At 45.2% G+C, this 27,935-nt stretch overlaps 1 protein-coding gene across 3 annotated transcripts; it reads left to right on the forward strand.

Annotated features, from left to right (window-relative positions):
* Positions 1-1,885: 1,885 nt before the first annotated feature.
* Positions 1,886-26,471, forward strand: LOC130154118 (ATP-binding cassette sub-family A member 10-like). Of its 3 annotated transcripts, XM_056349883.1 has the most exons (39): positions 1,889-2,626; positions 4,801-4,910; positions 5,290-5,500; positions 5,937-6,095; positions 6,345-6,445; positions 7,306-7,532; positions 7,853-7,991; positions 8,362-8,547; positions 9,582-9,729; positions 10,236-10,407; positions 11,013-11,071; positions 11,491-11,601; positions 11,694-11,869; positions 12,257-12,376; positions 12,809-12,947; positions 13,089-13,179; positions 13,464-13,603; positions 14,213-14,332; positions 14,497-14,686; positions 15,413-15,579; positions 16,302-16,429; positions 16,795-16,932; positions 17,464-17,577; positions 17,870-18,037; positions 18,387-18,497; positions 19,132-19,260; positions 20,085-20,153; positions 20,606-20,697; positions 21,130-21,250; positions 21,602-21,719; positions 22,190-22,281; positions 22,652-22,830; positions 23,425-23,500; positions 23,780-23,874; positions 24,327-24,446; positions 24,662-24,802; positions 25,075-25,154; positions 25,235-25,290; positions 25,885-26,471. In XM_056349883.1, exons 2-39 carry the CDS (start codon positions 4,809-4,811, stop codon positions 25,981-25,983), a joined length of 4,884 nt encoding a protein of 1,627 aa, XP_056205858.1. In that variant the 5' UTR covers positions 1,889-2,626; positions 4,801-4,808; the 3' UTR covers positions 25,984-26,471. The 3 variants fall into 3 exon arrangements, with proteins under 3 accessions (XP_056205878.1, XP_056205858.1, XP_056205868.1); XM_056349893.1 differs by lacking the exons at positions 1,889-2,626; positions 4,801-4,910; positions 5,290-5,500 and having other exon boundaries at positions 6,047-6,095; positions 6,345-7,209; XM_056349903.1 differs by lacking the exons at positions 23,425-23,500; positions 23,780-23,874; positions 24,327-24,446; ... (2 more) ...; positions 25,235-25,290; positions 25,885-26,471 and having other exon boundaries at positions 1,886-2,626; positions 22,568-22,704.
* The last annotated feature ends 1,464 nt before the right edge of the window (positions 26,472-27,935 follow it).

Below are 27,935 nucleotides of genomic sequence, written 5' to 3' on the forward strand. Positions count from 1 at the left end.
CACTCACAGAATCACAGCATGGTCAGGGCTGGAAGGGACTTCTGGAGATCATCTAGCCCCAGGTTCATCTACAGCAGGTTGCTCAGGATCACATCCAGGTGGGTTTTGTACGTCTCCAGAGAAGGAGGCTCCGCAGCCTCTCTGGGCAGCCTGTTCCAGTGCTCTGTCACCCTCAAGGTAAGGAAGTTCTTCCCCATATCCAGAAGGAACTTCTTGGGTTGCAGTTTGTGCCCGTTGCCCCTTGTCCTGTCGCTGGGCACCACTGAAAAGAGCCTGGCCCCGTCCTCTTGGCACGTGCCCCTAAGGTATTTGTGTGCATGGGTAAGATCCCCTCGGTCTTCTCCAGGCTATGCAGGCCCAGCTCTCCCAGCCTTTCCTCCTAAAGGAGATGCTCCTTTCCCCTCACCAGCTTTGCAGCCTCTGCTGGACCCTCTCCAGCAGTTCCCTGTCTCTCTTGAACTGGGGAGCCCAGAACTGGACACTCCAGAAGTGGCCTCACCATGGCAGAGTAGAGGGGGGAGGATTGTAGTAGGAGTAGTAGAGGAGTAGAGCAGTAGAGGAGATGGCCACGTTCCTCCTAATGCACCCTGGGCTCCCACTGGCCTTCTTGCCCACACAGGTTCTGCTGGCTCAGGGGAAACTCATCTGTGCCAGGAGGACACCAGGGCTTTGGCTTGCTCAGTTTTGGGAAGCAGCCCTGGCAGGTGTCATGTGAACAGCAAAGGTGGTGTTTTCTGGTGGAGAGGCGTGGGGCTGTGTCTTGACCCAAAAACTGCTGCTGTTGTGTGTTCCAGCTCAGGCCACCTTGGCCCATCTCTGGTCCCCACTGCTGGGGACACAGAGACAGGAAAGGACTCTGCAGTACCTGGAAAAGTGTAATGAAAACTGGCAGCTCCTAGATCAGCATCTTTAAAAAATATAAATCTGGAGTTAAAATAAGACGTGCTTTAACCCAGAGTAATGCTGGAGCAGGACAGCAGGCCGAACAGGTCTTCTGGCCACACGGGTGTGCTTGACTTGCTTTCATGGTTAGGAGGGCAGGGTGGGCTCCTCACCAACACCCACGCTGACCCTTTCTGAGCAGATCAGTGTCCCTTCTTAGACATCTGCCCACCAGAGTTAGCTTTAAACAATAAATAAAATAGAAGCTCCCTACATTCAGGCAGTCAGGCATTTGCCCTGGTGTCCTGTCCCCAAGCACCCAGGAAAGGCCGGGCTGGGCACCCACTGGAGGATGGACAGTGCCACCCCATGGGACAGCCACAGCAGCAAGACCTCACCCACGCTGTGAGTCCCCTGGGTTCATGTGGATGATGCTGGTGAATCAGGTATGGGTTATGCAGGGAGGGAGGACGCAGGTGGCTGACGCAGGCGCAGATGAGTGGCTAGGCAATGCAGGCAGGGATGCAGGCAAGCAGGTGGCTGCCGTGACTCGGTAATGGGCTGCTCCTGCCAGGAAAAGCCCCCAAGGAAGCCACCCTACAGACCCAGGGAACTGCTTTCCATATGGGTCTCCAAACATTTGTGCACTGTCAAGGAGGTGGGGCAGGGAGGTCTTTCCTTGAGCTTCACTGACTGGGACCCGGCATATCTATTTTTCTACTTTAGGTGGGTTTGGGTATTTTCTCCCTTTGCAAGGAGGGTCTGAAAAGGGAGGAGGAGGTCTGTACACCTAGGAGATGTACTGGGAACAGGTCTTAACTTCATTCTGTATCCTCACTTACTACGCCTCTGGAGCCTGCCTAGCTCCGAAACATCTGAATGTTATTTAAACCTTAGGAGTGTTTTTTTTCCCACTAGGCAGAGCAAAGGGAAGCAGATCCAGCTCCTCGGCATTTGCAAGCCCAGCCTCTGTCCCAGATGGTGGCTGCTCCCTCCCACCGCCTGTCCCTCAGCCGTGCTGCGGTGGGTGACCCAGGGACAGGCGCGCTCCTCAGCCGTGCTCTCCGCCGGGGGATGCAATCAACCCCCTTCCCTTTAGTAGCACAGAGCTAATCAAGAGAAATTTCTTTTAACATTTACAATAAGTTTTTTAATCAGAAGAGCTGTTGCTATCCAGGAGACGGCACTTCATTGCTCTTCCTGCACCGGGGCTGGTGGCACTGACACCATTTGCAAACACAGCCTTTGCCTTTTGGAGATAAGCGAGAGCCACCGTTTGCTCCCCCGCCTGCAGAATCGTGCCGTGATGCTGCAGTTGACTTCAGCCTCTCTCACTGCACTGAGAAACATAACAGAGTTTGCCAGAGAAAGGATTTTTGTGTGGTTTGTTGTTGGGCTCATTTTTCTTCTCTTGGCCAAGACTCAAGAATTTTCTGAGTAACTTTTCAGAGAATCCGCTCCAGCAACTCAATAGCAATATGCTCTGTTTGCTTTTTATAACATAAATAAATCTGAAGCTCTGCCAAGGAGGAAGGGGGGAAGAAGTCAGGGAAAAGCCAAATGATGGTGTGAGGAATGCCTTTTGGCAGAAGTGCCTGAGTGAAAAAATGAGTGCGTGGACAAAGGAGCACTGAGAGCCACTGGGACAACCGGCAAGTCCATCCCAGGGAGGCTGGGCATCTCCACTTTTACAGGCACACTGCAAAGGACAAGCTCTGGATTCCTTTCAAACCTTCCCATTAAGGTAAGGCTTAAATGTTCTTCTTAAAGCAAATAAAAGTTGTTATTTAAAAGGTATGCAAACATCCACTGATTAGTTACACCATTAATAATACTGGGTGAGATAATGAATGCGTAGGCAGGACATTGGGCATCATTCTAACAGGCTGAGTTAAGCCTGTGATTAAGCTTAGTGACTATTTAAAGGCAATAGTGTCTCTTTAACCTTACTTTGATATGAAATAACACTCAAATGCAGCTCAGTTTATGGCAGAGGTGCATTTCCAGTGCGTCTTAGTGCTCAGAAGATGTGGTAGGTTCACCACAGCTCAGTATTTTAAGTAATCCATCACATACAAGGAGCAGATTTCTTTCCCTACATGCAGTGTAAGCTGAAGATTGAATTAAAAAAAACTCTTCTGTTCATTTTAGGCTCTTAAAAATTACCCTGGAAATACTGAAGGAGCAATGAAATGAGTTCTGGCTCATTTCCCCCAGCTGTCCAAACTCTGCAGCCGCGCAGCAGGGGGTCTGGCAGCACTGAGGGGCGACGGGGGAGGGGGGCACGTGTGACAGCTGTGATGGATACCTGGGGCACCGGCTCTCCATCCCACCCAGGACCTCGCTGTGTCAGCTTGTCGGGGGTTACTCTCTGTGACTATTAAAACGAAGGAGAAACTGGAAACCTGCTTTAGCCGTGACGCAATTCCCGTTTCGGTTGTGGGAATGCATACGAGTGATATGTACTGTCTTAGACCTTGCTTTTGTTAGGTGAAAAAGCGACCAAGCAATTGCAAGTTTAACTTCACAGTTTCCTCAAGGAAGTTTGGAGATCATTAGTGTGGGCTAAATTCAAATTTTTATGTGCCTGGATTTAATGAGATCATCTGTAAGAGAAAAATCTATTCAGAAAGCGGCAGCAAAACGGCAGGTTCCTGCCCCTGAGCCAAGGTCCCTGCACCATCCTCGTGCCGTGCCGTGCCAGTGTGTGTGTTTGCAGTGTGTACCTGGGGAAGGCCATTTGTTGCAGCTGCTTTTCCAGCATTTTGGTGCCTGCTGCAGTGTTACAGCAGACATGTGCCTCTCCTGCAGGCTGAATATCAATATTTGGAAGAAGATAAACTCTGTCTTGACTGTCAGCACTGCGAGGCATCATCCCCCAAAGGGAACAGGGCAACATAAATCTTCCTTCAATATGATGGGGAGGTTTGAAGGGATTAGGTCTACAAATGCTCTGATATTTCTACCTGAGATTTCACTTATAGGGGAACAAGATCCTGTTTGAAAGCATATTTTAGCTACTTGTATGACAGCAGAGCAGGCTGGCTATGTGAGTGTAGCTCCTTTGCATGTACGTACTTAGTCCTTTTGCTCATTAAAGGCACTCATGATTATTTTACTGATGGTTAATATGGACATAGCTGATCTGCAAAATTTACTCTGACAGCCACCTTTATGCTTGTTTCTTGACGTTTCCACCACCAGCACTAACCCAGGCAACAAATCCTTGGTTTGCTTTGACCACGTCTTTTTAAGGACACTGACACGTCTTTTGGAGTACCACACCAACACATGCTCGTGGCTATCTGTTTCTCACTCATTTTCCATTAATATCCCCGACAACAACAGCTCTCCCAACACACTTCCAAGAATTTGTTCTCTCGTAGCTCCCACTTGCCTTCAGTTGACACTGCTTTCCGTATGAGCTCAGCTCACGCCACAGCCAGGAGTTGCTCAACACTTCTTGGTGTGAAGCCTACAGCACGTTAAAATTACATTCAGAAAGATTTTAGTGATTTTAATTGACCACATTATTGTTGTTTCTTGGATATTAAGGCCACCCAAGTCAATTAGGCCATCTAGTATCATCTTCCCTTATTTATTTCATATATAACTCCTCCCAGCCTTACCATACTGTGCACAGAAGCGTGGAATCCTGGTTATCCTCAGCATCTTACTGCTTAGCTGCAAAGCCTGGGGCTGCGTTGAGGATGATGATGTCTCTTGGTCCCTCACTGCTCAAAGCTGGGCTTGTGCTCAGCACACGAGGTCTCAGTTGCTTAGCTTGCTCTCTTGCAGTAAAAAAGGGGGGAAAAAAATCATTGTTCACGTGTGCAAGGACTGTGCAAATAAAAGCAGCCACTGCTGCTCTAGCTTTTGTTGTATTTAAAAGTAATTTTTTTAAAAAAATGTTTGTAGGTTCAAAGATGCAGACACTTCAGAGAAAGATGAGTGTATTTCAGCAAATTAAAATTCTCTTGTGGAAGAATCTAATTGTCAAGCAGAGGATGAAGATGCAGAGCTTTGAGGTAAGCTAAAAAAAAAAAAAAAGTGAGTAGCTAACCATTGAGAGCAGCCAATCGCTGCCTGCCCCTAAATGCCAATTATTTTTTTTTTTTAATTAAAAGTTGAAGTACTTTTGAAATGCTTGCCTGGTAATGAACACTTTGACACTTTTTTAGCTGGTAATATTTCTGTCTTTTATGTGACATGAGAGTGCAGATGGGCTCTTTGAGCAGAGTAATTTACTGAGGTGATGGGTGCAATGCAAAGACTGTGTTAGTTAGTCGATGTCTAAAAAACCAGTGTGACTGTGAGTGCCTCTTGTTTATATTTCAGTCCCGCAGAGAATATGCTCTTCTACTGTTACATTATCAAATTCTCCTCCCCGCTCTCCCCCTTGCCTAGGAGTGGATGCTGTCTCTGCTCTTCCTGCCACTGATGTTCATCATGAGCGTGTTCATTGTGAACATCCGCTACCCCGAAGTGCCTTACAGCCACCTCGGGCAGCTAGATGACCCTGCCTATGACTCCGCTGGGGTCACCATCGCTTTTACTCCCATCACTGTCACCACAAGGCAGATCATGAATAAAGTCGCCTTGAACTCTGTAATGATGGGTATGTTTTGCTTTTGAAGTATTTTGCTTTGCCATTTTATTTTTAACCCATGTTCAATGTATTAAATGTGTTTTAGTCGTTCTCCAGTATCTTTGGTCAGTAGAGAAAATTCATATGAATCCTCCATTCTCACAAATATTTATTCTCTAGTATTTAAATTACTAGTGAGGCCAGTGTGTGCTTGAGCTGTAAAGCTCTGCCTTACCTGATATTCCTATGTAGACTAATACTATTACAACACCTTGGCTCATTCTTTTGAGGTATGCTTCTTCACAACTGGTGTAGTATAAAGGATTTTGAGGTGCCAGCCTGTCCAGTAAGGAGAACTGGAAAGGAGGAATTGCCATGCTAAAAAAGTAGAATATACACCCAATGCCTGTGCACACATTTCCAGACCTACGGAAGCTCATCGCAATATTTTTCTTACACGCTACAGGTGTAAAACTAGAGGCACTGGAAAACGAGAGAGCCCTGGAAGAAGCCTGGATTTCAAATAATGAGTTAATAGGAGTTGTATTTAAGAACAACTTCTCCTATCACCTCAGATTTCCTATTGGCAACGTAGCTATCCCAAATGACAACTTTGGATACATAGGTAACACAAAATGAGAATTTACGGGCGGGTGGTTGCCTGACATGGATAGGCATCACTTTGTTGGCATAATCCATATATATCAAGTGATTTAATAAATTGTTAGGTTGTCTTTTGTTTTGTCAGTGGGCTGCTGTCCATTTGAAGAGTTCCCCATAGTGCATATGCATGCTTATCAACCACTTTTGTATGGAAAACTAATTACATTTCGGTGCTCTTACCTGTGATGCCCTTCACCTTTCATCCTTGCAGATAACTGTTACAACTTCTCCTTGCGGCACTGTTACAGCCCCAGGTACTGGTACAAAGGCTTCCTCTCCCTGCAGTCCAGCATCGATGCTGCTATCATCGAGGTAAATTGAATTTATGTGTATGTAAGTGTCCTTTTATTTTAAACTTGGTACAGGAAAGACAAGTTGTTCCGTGGCAGTAGTAAGGGATGGGCTTGTCAGAAAATTTTGCAGAAAGCCAAATATTTTAAAAATCTTGGCTACCTGAATATTATTGGCAGCAACAATTGAATGAATTGTTAAATGAATGAAATTCAAGCAATGAATGAAAACATTCAGGCAGGAACCTGAATGCAATCAGCAGTTCATGAAGGAAATAACACGTTTTGATTTAATTTTTAAGATTTGTACTAACTTTTGTTTCTTTTCAAAATGATGATTTCTCTTAAAGGCTAGGAACCGGGCATGATACCACTATTTGATTTAGAAAATTTCTCAGATTCCAAAGAAAAGGCAATCCTTGCAGGAGACTGGGTGGTATGTGTATCTGCTGGACGACTCGATTTCAAAGTAGGGACATCTGTCATTTCTCGCCCTTCCTTTCCAAATTATTCCCCAAAAGTATACCAGGGCAGGGGCCATTCCACCTGGCTGTGCACCTCCAGCTCTCCAGGCGGCTTTCATGGGGAGAGAAACAGGACCCTGTGAGCACGAGTGATTTGAGTCTCTGGATCCTTACCTCTGGACAAGCTGAAGGATTTATCTCTCTCCATAGACAAGGGATGGAGTTTTGCTGAGGTGCAGACACACAACCGCGTCAGATGAGCCCTTCCCACAGGGCTTTATTGCATTACTGGTCGGTGTCTTCTATAAAGCTGCATTAAAAAGTAAATCCAGGGGTGTTGAATCAGAAGGTTCCTTATATAAGTACATATCGCTGCAGAAAATCAAAATACTGAGATGTTGACCTTGAATTCCTTTAGATGGTGGCAAATCATTCTGTTTGGGAAGAAATGAAATCAATTGCTGGTGTCCGTATGAAGTCCCGGGGCGTCATCTCCTTGATTACGCTAGAATACAGTTATTTCATGATTACTATCGTGATGTGTTTCTCTCCATTCATGTATTTCTTATCAATGAATGTTGTAAGAGAAAAGAAGAAGATCAAAGTATTGATGAAAACGATGGGGCTGCAGGATATTGCATTTTGGTGAGTCCTTTTTTAACTAAAGAAAATTTGCCAAAAATCAGTATACCCCTAGGCACTTGCATAGTCCGCTAATAAGTTAAATGAGTTCATAAGGTACTCTAAGGACAAACCAGGAGGGCTGAACGTGTCAGTGGTGTATTCTTCTTCCTTGGGTATTTCCTCCTAAGGTGGATCACGCTATCTGCTCTGCCTAGGATGTGAACGAGTTGACCCTGGGAAATAATTAGTATTTTAATTTTAAAGCAGTTCTGACATGCAGATGAAGTTGTAACAACAGTTCTTCATTAAACGAAAGTGTGATGCCACTTTTCCATCCTCAGGCTCTCCTGGAGTCTGCTGTATGCTCTTTACGTGATGGTCCTCTCCTGCCTGCTTACAGCTGTCGTGGTGCAGGATGCTTTCTACCTCAGCAGCTTCCCTGCGGTCTTACTGCTGTTTTTCCTGTATGGCCTAGCATGTGTAAGTCAGGTTTTAAAGCCAAATTTTCCCACCATGTGACTTCTTACTATGTTGAGCCTAAACATTACTCCAGAGCCTTTTGCACAGTGCGCAGGACTGTACCCTTTGCATGGTCATATTAATATTAATAGCTGAGTGGACTCTCTGAGGCAGCAGTGGTGATCTGAATTGCAGCCTGGAGGTCTGACAGGCAGTAGGCTGGCTGTAAAAGATCCAGCTTGAAACTCAGATCAGCCCACCAAGGAGGACTTTAGTGTATTTTATTACATGGACTCAGCTCACCAGAGCTCTGTTTGCCTGGCAAATGGAAGTGCTACTCTTAAAGCTATTTATTTTTTTCAGTGATTGAAGGAAACTTCTGTTCTTACAGATCCACCTGGTTTTCATGCTCTGCTCCCTCTTAAGGACCTCCAAACTTGCCAGTTCCTTTGGGTTCCTCACCACCTTTCTCTTTGGATGCCTGAGCCTCGCAGTGCTGATAGAGAATATTCCAGAACCACTGAAGTGGTTTCTCAGTCTCTTCTGTCCTTTTGCATTTAATGCTGGCATTGCAAAGGTATGGGGTGCCATCTCTGCAACTGAACCAGTAGCTTCTGTCCTGGGTGCGTTCGGTGGGGATGGAGTACGTTTTGTCACAGACAGTGCTGTGCTTTGCTGATAAAGGCATAGGAAGTCACAGTCTTCATTTTAGAAGACCAGCTTTCCTACATCTGTAAAATCCTCAGGTACTTCTTGCTCATATCAGCTTCCCGTTGTGAAACCTCCATGCCAGCCTAGTTGCTGTTGGGCAGAAAAGTGGGCTCCAATGCCCCCATTCATCTAAAAAGCCAATGAATGCAAAGAAAACCACAGCCCTCATCACAAATAATCTGCCATTGTGCACTTCTGTAGAATCCACTGGAACCCGAGGAAGCTCCAGCAAGCCCATCGCCACACACAACAGCACCATTATCCTCCAGGGCTGGACCCCAGGCACACAGGAGTTGACTTGGGGACATCAGCTCGTCGCTGCCCGCTCATTCCCCTCTCGCTGCGGCAGCTCTTCCTGGCAACAGAGATTGCACAAACCCAATTCAAGACTCCTGCTGCAGCCATCCTTCCTCCATCCCTGCTTGTGATAATTCTGTGGAGTTTCCCAGTTTTCCTTCAGTCCTATCTCCATAGCTCTGAGCGATACTTTCTAGCTCCAGTTTTTTAATATCTGATTTCCTGACATATAAAAATCTGCCTGGGAGAGGAAATTTCTGCAGCAGCAGAAAAGAAACAGCGTTTACTATTAATTTACCATATGGTTAAATCAATCACTATGTAAAATTATTCTGTCCTTGTTGTGACTGTTACGTCAAGGGTGCCAATATTATGTTTCTTGAATGATTTTCTATAGAACTCTAATAATTTCTTTTGCTTCTGTATGTGTGAAAACATAACATCTCTGCATGGAGTAAATTTATTTCCTTTCCTCACTAGAAAGAAAGGTAGAAAAATCAGTCAGAAAATTCTGGATTAACAAAGTCAATTGTGTCCATGGATTGATGCCATGTACATAATTTTCCAGACCGAAAATTATTCTTCTTTGTCCTTTTATTTCAGATTTTCCATTTAGAAAAATATGGAATGGGTTTCTCTTTCTCTAACCTTATGGAGGAATCATACTTTTTATTTTCAACTTACATTATGCTGGTCTTTGACTCAGTCTTGTACATGCTGTTAGCTATGTATTTCGACAAAGTTCTTCCAGGTACGCTTATGATCACACTTTCTTCTTCTATATTTTTGATTTATATGAATTGCGTGTGGTATCTTCTCCAAGAAATCATGGGCTGCTCCATCCTCTGAATTAACCAAAATAGGTTTTGGTCGAAAAGAAATGTATTATATTACTTGAGTGACTTTTCTGCCTATGGCACACACTGGTAATACCCAAATCAAAGATCACAAAGTATTTAGTGTTTACTCTTTCTAATTATACTGCTGTTGAACTGTTTATGAGAAAATAGTACAAAAGTGTGTGTGGGGGGAGTTATTTTAATGAATTAAGTAAAATACTGAATTCATTAGATACAGCCCTGAAGCCAACCTTCTTGTCTCCTCTATGCTAGCTCCAAACCTCTTTTTACAACTGGATAAAGTACCAATTTTGAGGCAACCAAGTACTTATTAGAACCTCCTAAATGGTTAGTCTAGGATGGTGTCTTTGCTGTGGCTTCGGTTAATGACAGGTCATCTTCTTTGCTTTCCTGTCAGGCAAATACGGCATCCCAGATCCTCCTTTTTTCTGCCTGAAGCCCTCGTACTGGGTGCGGAGCAGGAAAGGCTCCACCAGGGAGATGCCCAGAACTGCAGCGAGCCCTGAGGAGCTCCTCGGTGATGACATAGAGCCGATGCCCCCCGAATTCATGGGGAAGGAAGCCATCAGGTTAAGAGAGAAGAAATTGCCATTCATGCTTTTTGAGTTGGGTGGCTTGGGTGTCATGCTCCCACGGACCACCGCTTCTGCCATCAGCTTTGTTTTGACTTACCCAAGCTGTTTTCATGTTCATGAGGCTCTTGCAAAACACTTTATTTCACAAAGAAAAAGTAGAGATAAAACGTAGATGAGATAAACAGATAATTCAGGCTGGTCACTACTGGTGAAAACTAGAAAAATTCAGATTAAAAACTAACAGGGGTTTTTTTGCTGTGGACTTTGTTAAATGTCCGTTAGGGACCCCAAGGAGAATGGGGAGGGCAGCCTGTTGTAAACCAGCCACCTGTTACCATGGGCTTCGCCTTGTCTTTGCAAGGCTTGGTGCTCCGGTGCTGTGTGCCTCATGCTGGTCACCAGCGATGGTCACTGCCTGGTGATGCTCACGCCCGTGCACAGAGCATGCTGAACCCTGCTGAACCTCAGGCCTGCTTCTGAGTCTTGCTTTTCATGTCACTTCTGTCATTTTAAATTAAGGGCCATAAGAGTGAAAAAGGGCACCAGGGAAATGTATTTACAGGAATCCTGAAATAATATTATTCTTACCTTCCTTTTAGGCTCAACAATATCAAAAAAGCATATAAAAAGAAGGACAAGAAGATAGATGCTTTAAGAGGTATGAAATCTGTGATACTGATTGCTGTTAAAGATGAGGAAAAACAGTGCAAACATTTCAGTCTGTCAAAGAAATAAAACCACACCTGCATAACTTTTCAAGCTATCTAAGATATTAATTGATGCAACTGATTACTACTTTGTTCCATTTTTACTGATATTCTATTTTTAATATGATTAAGGAGTAGAAAGGGTGGGATTTTTTCTGTTGTTGTGTTTCTGTTTTTCCTGTTAAACACAAAGCAGCTTCTTACACTGTATTTAAAGGTTTGCAGAACTTTGCCCTACATTGCTTAATGCACTTTTGGCTAATTATTGCTACTTAGTTCTTACACTTCTTGACTTGTCTTGCCTTCAACAATGAGTTGAAGGTGAGTCAAGCCTCATTTCTTCCCAAACGTGATGTTGTTTTCATTGAAGGTTTGTCTTTAAATGTTTATGAGGGTCAGATCACCGCTTTACTCGGCCACAGTGGGGCTGGAAAGACAACACTGTTAAATGTGCTCAGTGGACTCACTTTGCCTTCTGAAGGTAGGATGGCAAAGGGTGGGATGGGTTGGGCTTGATGCAAAAGCTGTGAAGACCAGTTCATCCCACCCCGCCACATTTATTCCTGTGAACAGGCTCTGCAACCATATATGACTACAGACTCTCTGAAATAGGAGATAGGGAAGCAATTAGAGAGATGATCGGCATCTGCCCACAATCCGACATACAGTTTGAAGTCTTAACAGTGAAAGAAAACTTGAAAACTTTTGCAGAAATCAAGGGCATCAAGTCCAAGGAGGTAGATCAAGAGGTAAGTGTGTGTTCCCCTGGAACGCATCACCGTGCAGCAACGTCAGGCTGTAGGCAAACCCCACGTTGCTGTAAAAGCTCCTTTTGCGGCTGGGAAGCTCAAAGGGTCCACCTGGCTGTGTCTTCTGAAAATCAAAGCTGGTGTCAAGCTTTGACCAGGTTAGTAGGCAAGTTTGTGGTCCTGATGCAACCACAGTGATTCCTCTACTCAACCCAAGGAGATGAGGGGATGCTGCAGCCCCTGTAGTGGCTGCTTCTGCTGGTGGTCATAGACCTCGGTACATGCTCTTAGAAACTGTGCTTGCAGTCCCAGCCAGATGTCCTTCATGGCTGATAAAGGATGGAAGGACAACTGGTGCTGAGAAGGGACATCCTTGTGCTGTTCTAGGTGCAAAACATTTTGGAACTGCTGGATATCAGTAACATTCAAGATACTCAAGCTGAGAAACTGAGTGGTGGGCAAAAACGAAAGTTATCCATTGGAATAGCCATGCTTGGAAACCCCCAGGTAAAGCAGCAGGCACAGCTCTGTAACATAGGAAAGGGTAAGGTCCAACACAACTAAAACGTTATGCTTGGCTACATAAAACTTGGCTAGAGGTTCGTGCATGGTTTCAGACCTCTTTAAAGCACTCATGAAATAAATAAATTTAATAATTTAACTTTGTTAAATTCAAAACCCATTTTGCTAACCTAGTTTTAAAGCAGATAAGTAGTTCCACAGTTGGACTTGATGATCTTAAAGGTCTTTTCCAACCTAAATGATTCTATGAGTCTGTGATTCCCTGACCTCTTGCACAGCTCCCACAATAGCTGCCCTTGCACAAAAGGTGGCCTGGGTCTCTTGCCTTCAGGAGCTGAGGCTCCCAGGAGAACCCAAACCCAAAAGATGTGCTTTTGCTCCGGCAGTGAGGAATTCCTGCTTGCACCCTTTCTGCAGGTTTTGTTCCTGGATGAGCCAACGGCTGGGCTGGATCCCCTTTCCAGGCACCAGGTGTGGAGCCTCCTCAGGGAGTACAGAGCTGGTCGGGTGATCCTGTTCAGTACCCAGTTCATGGACGAGGCCGATATCCTGGCAGGTAAGCGCAGGCTCAGCCTAGAGCATCTCTGCAGAATCACCCTGGAGCACAAAGCCAAAGCTCACATGAGGTTCAGTTGCAAAAAAAAGTTTTGAACCACTGCTCTACAGTATAAATTCCCTTCACTTTTTCTTTCTTTAGACCGCAAGGCTTTTATCTCGCATGGGAGGCTGAAGTGTGTTGGTTCTTCTCTGTTCTTGAAGAGAAAATGGGGGATTTGCTATCATTTAAGGTATCTACTTCAGCTCCAGCAGCTGCTCTCTGGGCACATGCATGTACAAGGAGCCACCAGGGTGACTGTAAGGGGGAAACTGTAGACCAGATGTCAAAACAATAAAACTAACTGAATTAATGTTCAGTTAAATTAATGGAAGCAGCACTTTACTGCAGAGTCAGGAATAAATGAAGCACGCTGGAGCTGTCTTTTTATGCACCCTAGCAAATAGTGGTGGGTGTTGTTTGTTTGGGTGGGGTATTTTTTCAAAACTAAGCATCTGGTTTTCTTCAACTGAACAGGATCCATGTCAGCGAGTCTTGTGACTTAGAAAGCGTGACATCTCTGGTTAAACGGTACATCCCCAACGTCATATTCTCAGGACACAGTCAATACGAGCTGAGATACAAACTGCCATTAGAAAACGTGAATAAATTCCCAGGTGATGTATATTAAAATACTTGAGAATTGTCCATAAGGAAAAAATAATCACGTGGGGAGGGGAGAAGAGAAATAAAGAGGGAGGTTTTCTAGAGGAATCACATAAAGGCTTTAGAACTGTTGCATTTTGGTCTCCCCCCCACAATTCTAGCATCCATATGTTTAAGATAAAAACATGCAACAAATGCTTTTCTACTGTTTCTAATGAAAAACCTGGCAGGCTAAACTGGGCTACCTGTGTTACTGAGAGATTATTTTTCTTTTTGTTAAACGAGAAGATAGTGACAAGAGAAAACTCGGTACAACTGGTACCGCTCCGTACCTACAGCGGCACCAGGCAGACCCTCACTCACCATGTCCATCACGTTCAGTCTGACAGTCCCGCGGATGCATAGTCTGAAATGCGGGTGCTAAGCAGAAAATCATCTTCAATCAGCTATAGATCTGGCAGCCTTGGGTTCCTCCAGACCCTTTGTATCCTGGCAGCTAGCTGCTTTATCGTTTTCCCTGTCTCACTGGAGATGCTCCAGTCAGGTTGACTCAGCTGAGCCAAAGTCTGGTCTGGAGATATATGCTCATGTTTGAAACCTCGAATGCACTTGTATTGCAGATCTGTTCAGCGGCCTCGACAGCTGCTCTGACCAGGGAATTGTCAATTACGGAGTTAGCATGACAACCCTGGAGGATGTCTTCCTGAGGCTGGAGGAGGGAAACACAGCAGATCAAGAAGGTACCATCGTGGCTGCAGCTATACAGTGCACAGCCAGGGAGAACGGCTGCTTTGCAATAACCCTGGGCATGCCTCCAACAGTTGATTACTGGGTGGCTTTTAATTTTTCACACATTTCGACTCAGAAGCTGATCTTAGACATAAACATGCAAAACTCTCTGCAGATGAGCACGGGGAGGAGTGGGCAGAGGCAGGACAGCGATGCCCTGATGAGACAGAGCTGGGCTCCCTGCTGCTCTCGGACACCAGGAAGGCAGCAGTCAGTGGCTCAGCGCTCTGGAGGCAGCAAGTCTCTGCCATGGCATGGGTGCACTTCTTAAAGCTGAAGAGTTCAGTGAAAAACCTGCGGTCAATGTAAGTACCAAAATGATTCGCTTTTGCAGATCTGGAACTGGCCACAGTTGCAGCAGTGGGGAACAGTTTTCCCTGTTTTGATAAGCATTTGGATTAATTAATATGAGGTCTGGGCTAGGAATGGTCTTGGTAACCTGCTGTCAGAGGAGAAGAAAGCTTCTTCCTTTGCAGTGCCAGCAATACAAAATCCCCCTTTTGTGCTTTTTCATTTCTATAGTGAGTGGTTTATGCAAGGGAAAACCATTTTCTTTCTGAAGAATCATTTATAAACACTTTTATTTCAGATGCAGGAAGAAGTTCTAAAATGAACTAGTGTGTACAGAGAAAAGAGGGAAAAATACTACTTTCAGACTTCTTTAATGTTTTTTAAGCTTCTCCCTTGTTACCACTGTCTGAATTCACTTGGCCCCGCTGTTCTTAAGCTGGCATTTCCTGGTGGGGCACAAGAAACACAAGGGAGATGCCGATTTATGAAAAACTGATATCTTAAGGAAGTTTGAAAGGCATTTAATGGCCCTAAAAAGTTGAGTGCTCCAGATCTGAGGTCTTCTCCCTGCTAAATTTTGAGGGCTTTTGTGAATGAGCAAGGTTTGAGACTTCTGAAATTGCCAAAAATTTTTAACAGAGAGTCGGGCAACTTGAATATAGTAAACCTTTCCTAACATGCAAATGCATTCTGCTGAATATCTGTTTTCAGAGTGTTTATCCATCTCTTTCTTAATGTAGTTTGCTGCTCTATGTGGTTTTTCTACTTCCCCTGGTTTTGCAACTGGCCCTGGTTGCTGTCTGGCAGAGTGTGAATGTCTGGGAGCTCTCATCTGCGCGGTACTTCTTGCCCCGAGGGAAGAGGGCTTGCTCGGAGATGACCAGCCTCCTGGTCCAAAACAACACAGGTGAGGGCAATGAACCTTCCCTCATCCTTTCCTATTCTGGGGCTTCTTGCTGTTGCAAAGGAAAATAAGTGAAAGAGCAGATGGTTGTAGGACCATGGGGGATCTAAGGGGTGATGGTTTCAAGCATAGGCATCATTTTTAAAGGGTTGTGAATGAAGCCCACTTTGGCTTCAGCAGCTGGTGAGATCCTGACACAGTGATGTGAAAAGGGATGTCACAGCAGATGAGATTAGAAGGGACACAGTTCTTTCCCTGCCCCAAATCCAGACCTCTGTCCGAACAATTTCTGCATTTTCATAGTGTGGGATTCTCAAGCCAGGCACCATACGCCAGTGAGGGCTCACTAATGCTGAGTCAAATTAATGGTCTGCTCCCAGAGTTATACCTTCAACATTCCTATGAGTGCATGCTATTTTATGTTACTTGGCCAGAGTATGATACTGTTGGCTTCATCAGACCATCACAAAGGAGAATATATTTTGCAGAAACTCAGCAAAGGCAGAAAAAAATGACAATGCAAAAATTCAGTCAGTGCGACTGAAATCCATTAACTTCACAAAAATTAATGTGCAATGATCTGCCACATATGTGCTCTCTGATGTCCACGGTTATTAGACTTTGTCTGTTTTTGTTTGGTGGTCATGGATTTTTTTTAAAAAGCAAACCATCAAAGACTCTCTTGTTCAGTGTTATGATTCCTCTGCTTTTGGCTTTCACACCAGGCACAGACATTGAAGACTTCATCCGCGTGCTCGAGAGCCAAGATCTCACAGTGGAAATAACAAACGAGGAAAATATCACTGAGGAGCTAAAACACAATGGGGCTATTAAAGTGGCTCGCAAAGGTCAGGTGAGGACTTTTGTTCTCTTCCTATTTCTTCCCAACCATTGAATAATTAAGCAAGGTGCCTCCATCAGCTCTACCTGTGGGACGGTCCTGTTGCATAAAGTCCACAGTTACCACGATTTGAAAGTGTTTTAAATAGTAAAGTAAATGCTAGAGGAGACCTTATCTCCCTCATCCTCCACATCAAACTTTACATTTTTGTAGCACAGCTATACAGACTTCCAATACCTCATAATTTGTTCTTTTAGCAAACAAGGCATAAACAAAATTATTCCAGGCTTGGATTCTCCTGGTATGCTCCTTTTCTACAGCTGCCCTGCAGATGAGAAAACCCAAGCATTTTCATCTTGTTTTCTTGCTCTTTGAAGAGCTACAGGTTTACTGTGTTATGCCACATGGAGGCCGTCAACTGCTTCCCAGTGCTTGTGAACATCATCAGCAACGCTCTGCTGAGAGCCCTCAATTCCACCGCGCACATTCGGATCTGGAGTCATCCATTTTTCTCTGTAAGTGTCAGAGCCTGGCAGCCAGAAGGTGTCAGAAAATAGTTCTGAAATCTGCTTAAGGTCTCAGATTTTAATGGGAAGCTGTGTGGGGCTGTCTGTATCTGCAAACCCATCTCCCTCGGTGGTAGCTCTGGAACCATCACGTTTGACTTCAGGAAAACAAGCTAATTTTTCCCTTGTGGGTCTTGAGGTCTGCTGCATGGAAAGGGTAGCTGGGTGGGTTTCTTCAGGATGTTCCTTATTCTCTACGTCATGTTATTCAAGCTGCAGCACATCAGTTCACAGAAGAGAGCTCACCACAAGTCTGGATGGAGGAGTGGGACCTGCACCACCCATATCTCCTCACCAGTGGCAGGCATTTTGCAGGGCTGTGGTTTGGGGAAAACTTTCCTCCTGCCAATATTTGGTTTCCGATCCCACTTTGTCTTCATACTGCCCTGTACTTCATGAGAAATGCAGTAAGAGGAATTGTTGCATCTAGCCATTACACTGTGAACGTTTCCTATAAATGCTTTCTTCTTCTGTTTCCAGATAGGTGATTCACAGTTCTGGGATTATTTTATTTCTTTTTACCTTGTTTATATGCTGTTGTTATTCCCTGGTTTTCCTCCTCACCTTGCAATGGGCTACATGCAGGATTACAAGGTAAATTCCTTGGAATGGAGCAGATGTGGGGTGGGCAGAAGGGGTTACAACTGCATTGCCACAAAGGATGTTTGAATATGATGGGCAGCTTGAGGTGTTTTCCTCTGTATTGCCATGTGCAGCTTTGCAGCCATCACAAAATGCTAAAAGACAAAAAGAGGTTGAATTTTACCCTGGTATCACAATGATAACAGCTTTTTGTTAGCTTTTTATTTCCTGGAGCCATTCCCACGGGTGCTGTTGGCCAGCCAGACACCGACAATAAACTGTCCTTTGCATCGTGCCTTCCCAGGTGGGAGCTCGCGCCCAGCTGCGGATCTCGGGGCTCTTTCCCTCGGCATACTGGTGCGGCCAGGCACTGGTAGACATCCCACTGTGCTGGTTCCTTCTCTTCTCGATGTTTGGGCTTCAGTTCGCAATGAGCAACGTTTCCGGGAGCATCGACAACCTCTTCTTGCTGGTACACCCCATTCTGGTGGTTGCTGGTTCAATAGGGAGGGACTGGGGTAATATTTTGAGCATGTGTAAGGGTAGCTGAGACACCGTGGGTGCAGACGGTGCTGGCACACCCCTGGGTCCCAGAGGCTTCCTGACCTTCTCCTTGTTTCACCTCCTATCATTTGTGTGTTCTCAGATGGAAATAAAAGGCAATAAATCTTGCCTTAATTTTGCAGTAAAATTGTGGCAATTTCTGAATGCCTTGACCTTAACGTATGATTATTTAAACTGAACTGCGTTCATAGATATATAGGTTTCTGGTTGTTTACATCACTCCATTTTCTCCAGTGAAAGCCTTGTTTTTCCTGTAGATCATGACTACTTTTGGCTATGGAATTTCTATCATTCTCTTCATCTATGTGATCTCCTTCGTCTTTCGCAACGGATGGAACTGTGATTTTTGGTCTTTTATCCTCGTAGTGGTAAGCATGTGGCTGGGTGATGTGCTGTAGGGCTTACAGAAATGTATTTTGCAATCTTAAGGATGAACAAGAGGTCCAAACACCCAACTATAGACGCAGAACATAAATACGGGCATGTGTTCTATAGCAGTCAAGTCTATATTAAATTCATGTCATCATGTTCTGTTCCCACAATCCTGCTGTGGCACAGGGAAATGCTTGGATCTACCCTGAGCTGGGGCAGGAATGGAGGCAAAAAAAGTTATTTATTGCTCTGTTTGGCACCTCACATCCAAGAGGTAAGGTGCTGAGACATGAGCCATCAGGTTAGATGCAGATAGCCCAAGCCTGACCTGGAAGAAGATGAGTTCTTTGGCATGAGCCAGGATGGGAAAGAACAGGACAGGATCCTGTGCTTTGCTCTTCTGCTGAAGCATCCCTGTGTCTGGGAAGAAGTTTCCCCAGCTGACCCAAACGACCTCAGGCAGAGGTGGATGAGGACCTCCTGAACCCTCGTTGTTTCTCGTCTTTGTATTTTTTGTCCATTTTTAGAAATTCAACAGGGAATTGAAAAGGTAGACCCACACAATTTTTAAGACCAGTGAGGAGTGCAACGCTTCCCATCAGCTAAGTTATCCTCTTGTTTTATTTCTAGGTATGTTTTGTTTCTTACATCATCAGCAGAGTCATGGATTTCTTAATTGATCCTCAAGTCTCCCTCTACGTTATGTCTCTCCTGATTCCCATATACCCACTGATGGCTGTAATTATCAGCCGCCATCAGGTAAGTGGTGGCACTGGGCAAGGAGAGGCACCCAGCGCAAAACACAACTCTGTGTCCTCGTGAGCACAGTCATGGTAACGTTATGCTGCGTTCTGGGAAGGCTCATTAGTTTCCTCTAATGGGTAGGATTTTCCAAATGGCCGGAGTGCATCGTTAGGTGACCATTTCAGATCACATCTAGTTTTTCCAGCTGTTCATTATGGCTAGGGGCTACTTCTTGCGCAGCTGAGCTGCATCTGTAGATTACGGATAACACTGTTTCCATGCAAAGTTGAGCAATTTGGCTTGAACAGTCATAAGAGAAAACTTGAAGTTACGCATCTGACTTTGCATGGAAACCGTGTGAGAACTAAGAACACTCACAAGGTGATTTACCCCATGTCAACTGAGGGTGGTCATGGAAAACCAGCTAAGAATTTAACAAAACCCTCCAGCTATGTGCAACACCGTTCATGAGCCATAAATGACTTGGGAATGAAGCTGAAGTAGAAGAGACTCCTCCTCTATCCTGTCCCACTCACCTCCATCTCTTCTCCACTGGAACACCAAAGGAGAGGGATCCAGGTGTTTTCCTGTGCCGGGCCATTACCCCTAGAAGGAGATGCATGAACTGAGTGCCATGCTCGTCATCTGGTATAGGACTGGGATGCCCAAGTAAACATCTGTATTTGTTCATCTGTCTGGTGAATATTTTGGGTCAATCAGAAGGTTTTGTACATTTTCAAATTATATGTTGTTTGCTTCCAAAATTAGCCAGCACTATACTGAAGAATTACAGGTCTTCATTGTGTTGTTTTTATTTATTTATTTATTTATTCTTATAGATCTTTATAGAAGATGCTGACATGTTTGGTGTGACTCAACAGCATGATGTACTAATAGCTGTCTTCGCAGTAAGAAAACATTTAAGATTATTTTTGTTTAGGAATGTGTGTCTTCTAAACCCCATCCTCAGTTACAAAGAAGCAGGCAAGAACCCTGAGCTCATTTCATGCAGAAGGAGGATCTCGGTGGGTCTGGATGGCAGATCACCTTCCTGTGCGAAAATAACCTCACCCCTTTGAAATGGGGAAGGGAAAATGGAATAAGCCCAGATCACTTAATGCTGCCCCATTACTTTGTGAATTGTGTTTTTCTTCCACCATGGGTATTTTCTGCAGTATTGGTAAGTGATACCAGAGTTCAAGATCCTCAGGATTACCCTCAGTTTAGATGTTCATGGAATTTATTTTTGCATATTATGTTTTCCCCCCACATATTTTATAACACTGCCACCACCTTCTCGGTTTCAGCCATAGGAAGATGGAAGGCAAGGCTGTTTAATGTGACAACCTTTTTTTTTCAGCCTTATATCCATTCCGTCGGTTTCATTTTTCTTCTTCGATATTTGGAGATAAAATACGGAGGAGCAGTTCTGAGAAAGGACCCAATATTTAGGTTTGTATAAACATGCATGCACCACGGGCGTGGGAGGTAAAATCCTACCACATTGCTTTTCCTTGAAGACAACATTTTGATCAGCTTTCGTTGCCTTTGTGTCCCTATTTTTCAATATTTTTTTTAATACTGGTCACTTTTCATAACTGAAATAGGCACTTAAATACTACAGTGTTATGCTCATGTAAAACATCACTCAGTCTTGTTAGTACCTCCCCACAGTGCTGCCTGTGCTGTGTAGGTGTACCAGCTTGATTCTTTGTATAACAGAAAGGTTATAAATATTAAATAAATAATAATAAATTAAAAAAAAAACAAAAACACAAGAAACATTGAACCAGAGGGACATTCCCTCTAGGTCTATCCAAAATGCATTGGTGAAGAAACAAGGGTAAAGAACAAAATGCTGAGGTGAATCTCCTGGGTTTGTAGAATCTCCCCAAGGAGAGCAAGCAGCCACCAGCACCCTGAGGAGCTCGAAGAGGAAGACGAAGATGTTAAAGCTGAAAGAGCAGCAGTGAGAGATGCCATAGCGGCTCCAGGCCAGGAGGGGGTATGGCTAAGCGTTGTCCTTGGTTTATTTTATACCAGTAAGAAGCCCACTGGTGAAAAACAAACCACCAGGTATCAGTAAGTGCAGGTCCGTGCTCTGGCTTTGTTATTCTCACTGGGAAAACCAGGCTCCCAAACGTGCAGTGTGGGTCCCATCCGGATGGAGAAGCAAGCTGTTAAGAGGAATGTGGACAATAAAGTGCCCTGTTGCACCTCATATTCTCAGTGAACTATAAAACAAATTCAAAGATCTTTAGAAGGTTTTCTACCTTTTTTAATGGAAAAATATTACTGAAATATTAATGCTATCTGGTATAATAGATTAATCTTTCTTCTTCCTCCTTGCTTTTAGAAATCAGTCATTATTGTCAGCAATCTGTGCAAGGAATATAAAATAAAGCAAGCTGGTTCAGTTTTTAAGAAGAAGAAGAAAATGGCCACCAAAAATGTTTCCTTCTGTGTTAAAAAAGGTGAGAACTGGAACTGTTCTCCTAGACCTTTTTGGAGCCCTGATCACACCCAGAGAGTTAATTCTCTGCAGATTCTCAGTTAGCTAAGCAATGACATAAAGGTCAAACCTATTTGCTCTGTGGTTAAGGCATGTTCCATCTGTGGCTGATGTGTTAACGAACGACATGATGTGGATGCATCCTATTAGTTATCATTGACTCTCCATTATCTAAAATAACACAGCCCCCTCTCTCCAAGAGCCACTTCAGCAGTGGCTCCTGAGAGACCTGGGAGCAATCCTCAGACTTGCAGCATCGCTCAGAGTTATAACATTACAGGCTCCCAGAGCATATATTTGTATTCTTTACTTTTACATGATCTTTGATATTAGCAAGCTCTTTTACTTTTTTTTTTTTTTCTTTTGTGGGACTGTGCCTGATGTATTTGTCAAATGGAGAGTCAAATAAGAAATTATATGTATTTATTCCAGGAGAAGTATTAGGACTTCTGGGGCCCAACGGAGCTGGTAAAAGCACAGCTATCAAAATGATTGCTGGAGAAACGACACCGACAGCTGGACAGGTAGGAGGCATCTGGAGGAAAGAGATAGATCTGTGATAAAAGTGCAAGTGCAAACCTTGCACCTAGGCTAAGCTATATATTTTTTCAAAGCATTATTAGTGATCAAGATTCTAACTGAATTCATTGTGCTATTAAGTAATGCATTATTAAAAATATTGTGACCTACTTCTAACTTGGACAAGCAGGTGCACCTACCCTATTTGGCCGTGTTTATATTTAGAAAACATGTCAATGAGGGTTGCACAATCATTCCCCTGCTCTTTGGGTTTCCCCATCTAAATCCCAGTGAAGCCCGCGATCTTCCTCTGCACCAGACCCTTGTATCTTGGCAAGGCTCTATGAGAGCAAACCGACCAGCCTGGTTGCGCAGGTGCTGATGAAGAGGGGAGATGGAGCAGACCCCCACCCCCAGGACCACACGCCCGCCTTCCTGGGGTACTGCCCGCAGGAGGACCCGCTCTGGCCAGACCTCACCGTGCACGAACACCTGAAGGTCTATGCAGCCGTGAAAGGGGTGTGCAAGGAGGAGATGGCTGCTGCTGTCAACCGGTACGGATGGAGGGTGCTTCCAGGGGTTGGTCAGTGGTTTATCCCCTAGTCCTAGGGCATGGGGAGGGGACCAGAAAGTCAAAATTCACTGTGAATCACAGCCAACCTTGGAAAAAACTCAGGAAATGGAGCTGCAAAAGTGATTTTGTGCTAAATGCCGTGATTAAGAGAGTGGGTTAAGAAAATCTCCGATTTGCCTAAGTGCATTTAGTGGGGATAAATTTACCACTAATGTCCTTTTAAGTATGTTATCTTTAGGAAGCATTTCTGAAATCTCTGGTGTTATAGTTTGGCACTACAAGAAAGGGTGCTTAAGCACTGCCTACTCAGCTGACACTGGCAAGGTGGAATGGATTTATAATGCTGTTGACAGTAACGATGGGTTTAGAAAAGAGCTTGTGGTTTATTCAGTACACTTTGCTTCAAATATTCACTTAGATTTTAATAACACAGTAAATGTTTAAAGAAAGCAAGCAGGAGCCAAGAGCAAGGGGAAGAAAGTTCCTTTTTCTTATCGTTTTGGGAATCCGTGGTAAAAGTATTGCTTTGGATTAAGAAAAGTATTCCTTTTTTGCTTGTTCCTTTTCCCCGCAGAATAGTGAATGCTCTGCAGCTTCAAGACTATTTAAAAAAGAAAGCCAGAAAATTATCTGCTGGGATAACCAGAAAGGTGTGTTTTGTTTTAGCTATAATGAGAACTGCAATGCTGACAGCACAAATCAAAAAAACCCTCCGTGAGCAGAGGGACCTACCTGTGCTCTGAGCTACCCAGGAGAGCATCATGTTGGCTCCCACGGTGGGGTGATGGAAATCAGCCTTTTCCAAAACCACGTTTCCTAGGAATCAGAACCTCGATTCCCATAAATGAAGTGATGCTGTCTGCAGCTCTTTGTAGACAGAGTGCCAGGGACTGCAAAAGGTTTGACCCAAGCCCCTTTCCCTGTTGTAGCTGTGCTTCGCCATGTGCATGCTGGGCAACCCCATGGTCCTGCTCCTGGATGAGCCATCAACTGGCACAGACCCCAGTGGGCAGCGCTGTGTTTGGTGAGTAGGACCTCAGGCACTCTGCCACCACGGTGGTAAAGGGGTTGGAAGACAAGAGGAGATGCCTAAGGTTTGGTAAAGTGTTTTACCCTATCTGCAGTTAGCTGGCGCTGCTCATCACATGCCAGTGGTTTTATTGGAAACTCCATTTTCTTGGTTCTCTATAGCTAAAGCAGGAGCAAGGGGAAAGAAAGAAACATTTTACCTTCGTCCTTGTTCCAAACTCGGGGACAGTCATATATGGGATTTGGAAGAAGTCACAGAGGCACCTAAGTCAAAAATATTTTTTTTTTCATTATTTCCAAGTATTACCATGTGCACATCAGTCTAAAATTGCTGTATGTAAAGCTTTTACACTTGTTTTATGGGAAAAGCATTTGGAAAGACAAAAGTATAAGAGCCTGATATCCCTAGGGAGTGTTAACTTTTTCTTCTCCCACCTTGTCCTCAAGGAAAACGATTCGTGCTGCCCTGAAAACCAAGGAGTCGGGAGCCATCCTGACGACGCACTACATGGAGGAGGCGGAGGCAGTGTGTGACCGCGTGGCCATCATGGTGTCTGGGCAGCTACGGTGGGCAGCAGCACGGCCGGCACGCGGCGGAGCCAGGAAAGGGTCCATGCAGGGACAGGGGCTTCTCCCCCTGCCTCACCTACCTGAGCCCATCGCCATGGGTGTTATGAAGTGCTCCTTGCGATTTCACCGGCTGTACAATTCGGGAAGGAGCAAATGGTGGGGCACCCATGGTTTCACACTGACAACTCTCATTTTTCCTCCCTTCCCTGCAGGTGCATTGGCTCCATTCAGTACCTGAAGAACAAGTTTGGCAAAGGCTATCTGCTGGAAATTAAGGTCAAGGATCCAGAGCACACTGATCTTCTCCATGCTGAGATTTTGAGGATTTTTCCAAGTGCAGCTCGTCAGGAGCGGTAAGTACAAAATATGGGATGAACGGTGTTTTCAACACTACCTCATCCCTAAAATGTGCCCAGTGTGGTCGGCAGAAACGGGATCTCAGTTGGAGAGGGATGAAGAGCTCAGAGTCCCTGTATGGGGATCTGATTTGGTAATGTCACCACATCCAACCCTGCTGTGATCCCTGCAGCAAAATATCCATACATCCATCTCATGGCGTGACAGAAAGTTTTAATCCCAGAACCTCGATACAGAGAAAGAATCTCTTTTCTTCTTTTTCTTCAAGGTTTCCCTCTTTTCTAGTCTACAAGGTCCCAATGGAAGATGCACTGCCCCTGTCGCAGTCTTTCTGCAAACTAGAGGAAGGTAAAGGCAAAAGAAGATGACTTTTTGAAAAGGTGGAACACAGACTGCTAATTTTTGACTCTCCTTCCATTTCTCCACAGCCAAACGAAACCGCAACCTCGAGGAGTACAGCTTCTCTTTGAATACTCTGGCTCAGGCAGGTGGTTTCGAGGCTAGACATGCTAAAGGCGTGTGCAGGAACAAAAGCCATAGTGAGATCCAGGCTGGTGCAGGAGCAGAAGGCTGCTCCACTGTGTGGGGGTGGTGGGCAATGGGTCTTTTACTGGGAAAGTGGTGAAAAATGGTTTGGCTCTTTTCACAGCTGGGATTTAGCATGGTGGGAACAAGTCTAGGCAAAGTGTTGCTACCTGACTCCACTCACTGGGGCCAGGCACACCACACATCCAGGGGGTGGGTGCCCTCGGTGGATACCCACGCCCAGCTTCTATGTTTGTTCCTGAAGCTGCAGGTTATTGCTGCTTGTACAAGGCTGGTGGCAAAGATGAGGAATGTTTATGTCAGTCCATTGGTGGGTGAAGCCTACTCTATGCATACACCTACGGGCAGCCAGTGCCTCTCAGCATCTTATATCAGAGAGCACTGGAGGTCTGAGCTGCTGTGTATGTGCTCCCCACACAAAGCTGCTACACACAACTCTCATAGGGGTTGGGGAGCTGTACCTCCTGCAAAGGAGCATCGCCGTTTCTACTGAAAGTCAGAGGAATAATCAGTGTTATCTTGCCCATTTCAGGTGTTCTTGGAACTCTCCCGAGAGCAGGAAAAGGATAATTTTGATCTGACTTTGGATGGAACTTTTGAATGGAAACAACTTCAGCAGGAGGACTGTTAAAGGTCTAAGATGTTCATGTACACATTACTCAGTATTAACCCAACTGATGTGATACTGCACATATTTACTACCGTTATCAGCATACCACAAAGAGAAGGAACAGACTGCCTTTCCAGCAAGCATCAGCTGAGGGCTCCTCTCTGATGCAGAAGACATTTCACCTGGACTCTGCTGGTGTCTCGCTGAGCCCTACCCCAGGCTGCCTTTCCAGTGTCTGGTTGATGAAGTAGTGCCTGCCCTGGTGAGAGCTCTTGTCAAGCGTGGGGACAGAAAGATTTGCAGAAAGAAGGGTCATGCCCCGTCTCTGGGGACTGAGGCTTTGCTCGGTGGATCTGGGTGCATCAGGGAATCTGGACACGCTGCCAACCTTCTGGGCCCCTCTCCCACCAATCTATGGGACTATTTCCCTATTATGTGTTTAATAACATCCTATTGAAATTTGCACTCTATTTTTATAGCCTTCCAATAAATGTCACTATAGAAACCACCATTACTCCCTCATATGTCATCACTGCTGTGGACCATCAGGAACAGCTGAGCAGCTCAAACATCATCCCCTGGGGATGGAGGTGGCTGAAGAGGGCCCAGGGCTGGTGGCCAAGTGGTTGTAGTCACTCATGTTTACTGTCTCTGTGAGCCTGGCTCTGCCAGTGCACTCACCCCTGCCCTCCCTCTGCACTGGGACCAGTGCTTTTCACTCCTCCCTCCAGAAAGCAGCCTGGGTTGTTCAGCCTGGAGAAGAGAAGGCTCCAGGGGGGGCTTATTGCAGCCTTTCAGTACTTAAAGGGGGCCTATTAAAAGAGGGGGGCAAACTTCTTAGCAGGGCATGTAGTGATAGGACAAGGGGAAATGGCTTCAAACTGAAAGAGGGGACAATTAGATTGGATATTAGGAAGAAATCCTCCCCTGTGAGGGTGGCAGGACACCGGCACGGGGTGCCCAGAGCAGCTGTGGGTGCCCCATCCCTGGCAGTGTCCCAGGCCGGGCTGGACGGGGCTGGGGGCAACCTGGACTGGTGGGGAGGGGTCCCTGCCCAGGGCAGGGGGGTGGAACCAGATGATTTTTATGGTCCCTTCCAACCCAAACCTTTCTGTGTTTCTATGATTTTCCTCCTGACAGCTCGGGTATGTTCTTCCTGTGCCCAGCTCATTTGCAAAGGTTAAAACTCTCACAGAAAATATTGAGTTCAATTCTCTTTATATAATCTGCAGCAGTGGCTGTGTTGCAATCACTGCTTGTGTACATTCCCCACTTGCCTTCAAAACATATTTTGGCAGTTGGAGGACATGTATTTAGAAAGATATTTCCCTCCTGGTTGCACAACAGCTCCATTCCTACTCCCCACCCCTGGGAAATGGGTAAGTGAAATCACCGAACAGTTTGGTCACCTGTTCATACACTCAGCTCTGGGAAACGGGAACTCAGTAAAAGGGAAGAGTTGCATTTAGTGCCCTGGAGATAGCAGCAGCAGTGGAGACCTCAAGCCCTGAGCCTCCTAATTTAATGACAGCTTGTATGATCCATTCCTGTTGGGGTTTTTTTCATCAGCATTTTGTGGTTTGTGCCCCTGGAGATGCTGCTGGTGAGAGAGACCATTCTGCTGTGGTGGTTGCTGGTTTGAGTGGACTTGTGCCATACACTGGTTTCCCTCCTCCTGTATCTCTGCTCTTACACGCAGACCCTCACTTCTTTAACAGAGAAATCTTGTCTGTCACACAGCAAGAGGGGACCCAACCCTTGGGAGGTCTTTAAATGATGTAAAGATGCCAACAGTAATAGATGCCCCGCAAACAAGTCCTGTCCCAGAGAGCACCTCTGGGAGCTGGAGAGGAGAAGAGGAGTGCACTGGGACAGAGGGAAAACCAGGAAGCAGAGAGCAGGACTGAGGTGTGTGAAATCCTGTGGGAGCTGCATTTCCTTTTCTGGGGTGAAGAGTATCTCCTTCTTCCGAC

The sequence above is a fragment of the Falco biarmicus genome, chromosome 1 (assembly GCF_023638135.1).
Source record: "Falco biarmicus isolate bFalBia1 chromosome 1, bFalBia1.pri, whole genome shotgun sequence".
Lineage (NCBI taxonomy): Eukaryota > Metazoa > Chordata > Aves > Falconiformes > Falconidae > Falco > Falco biarmicus.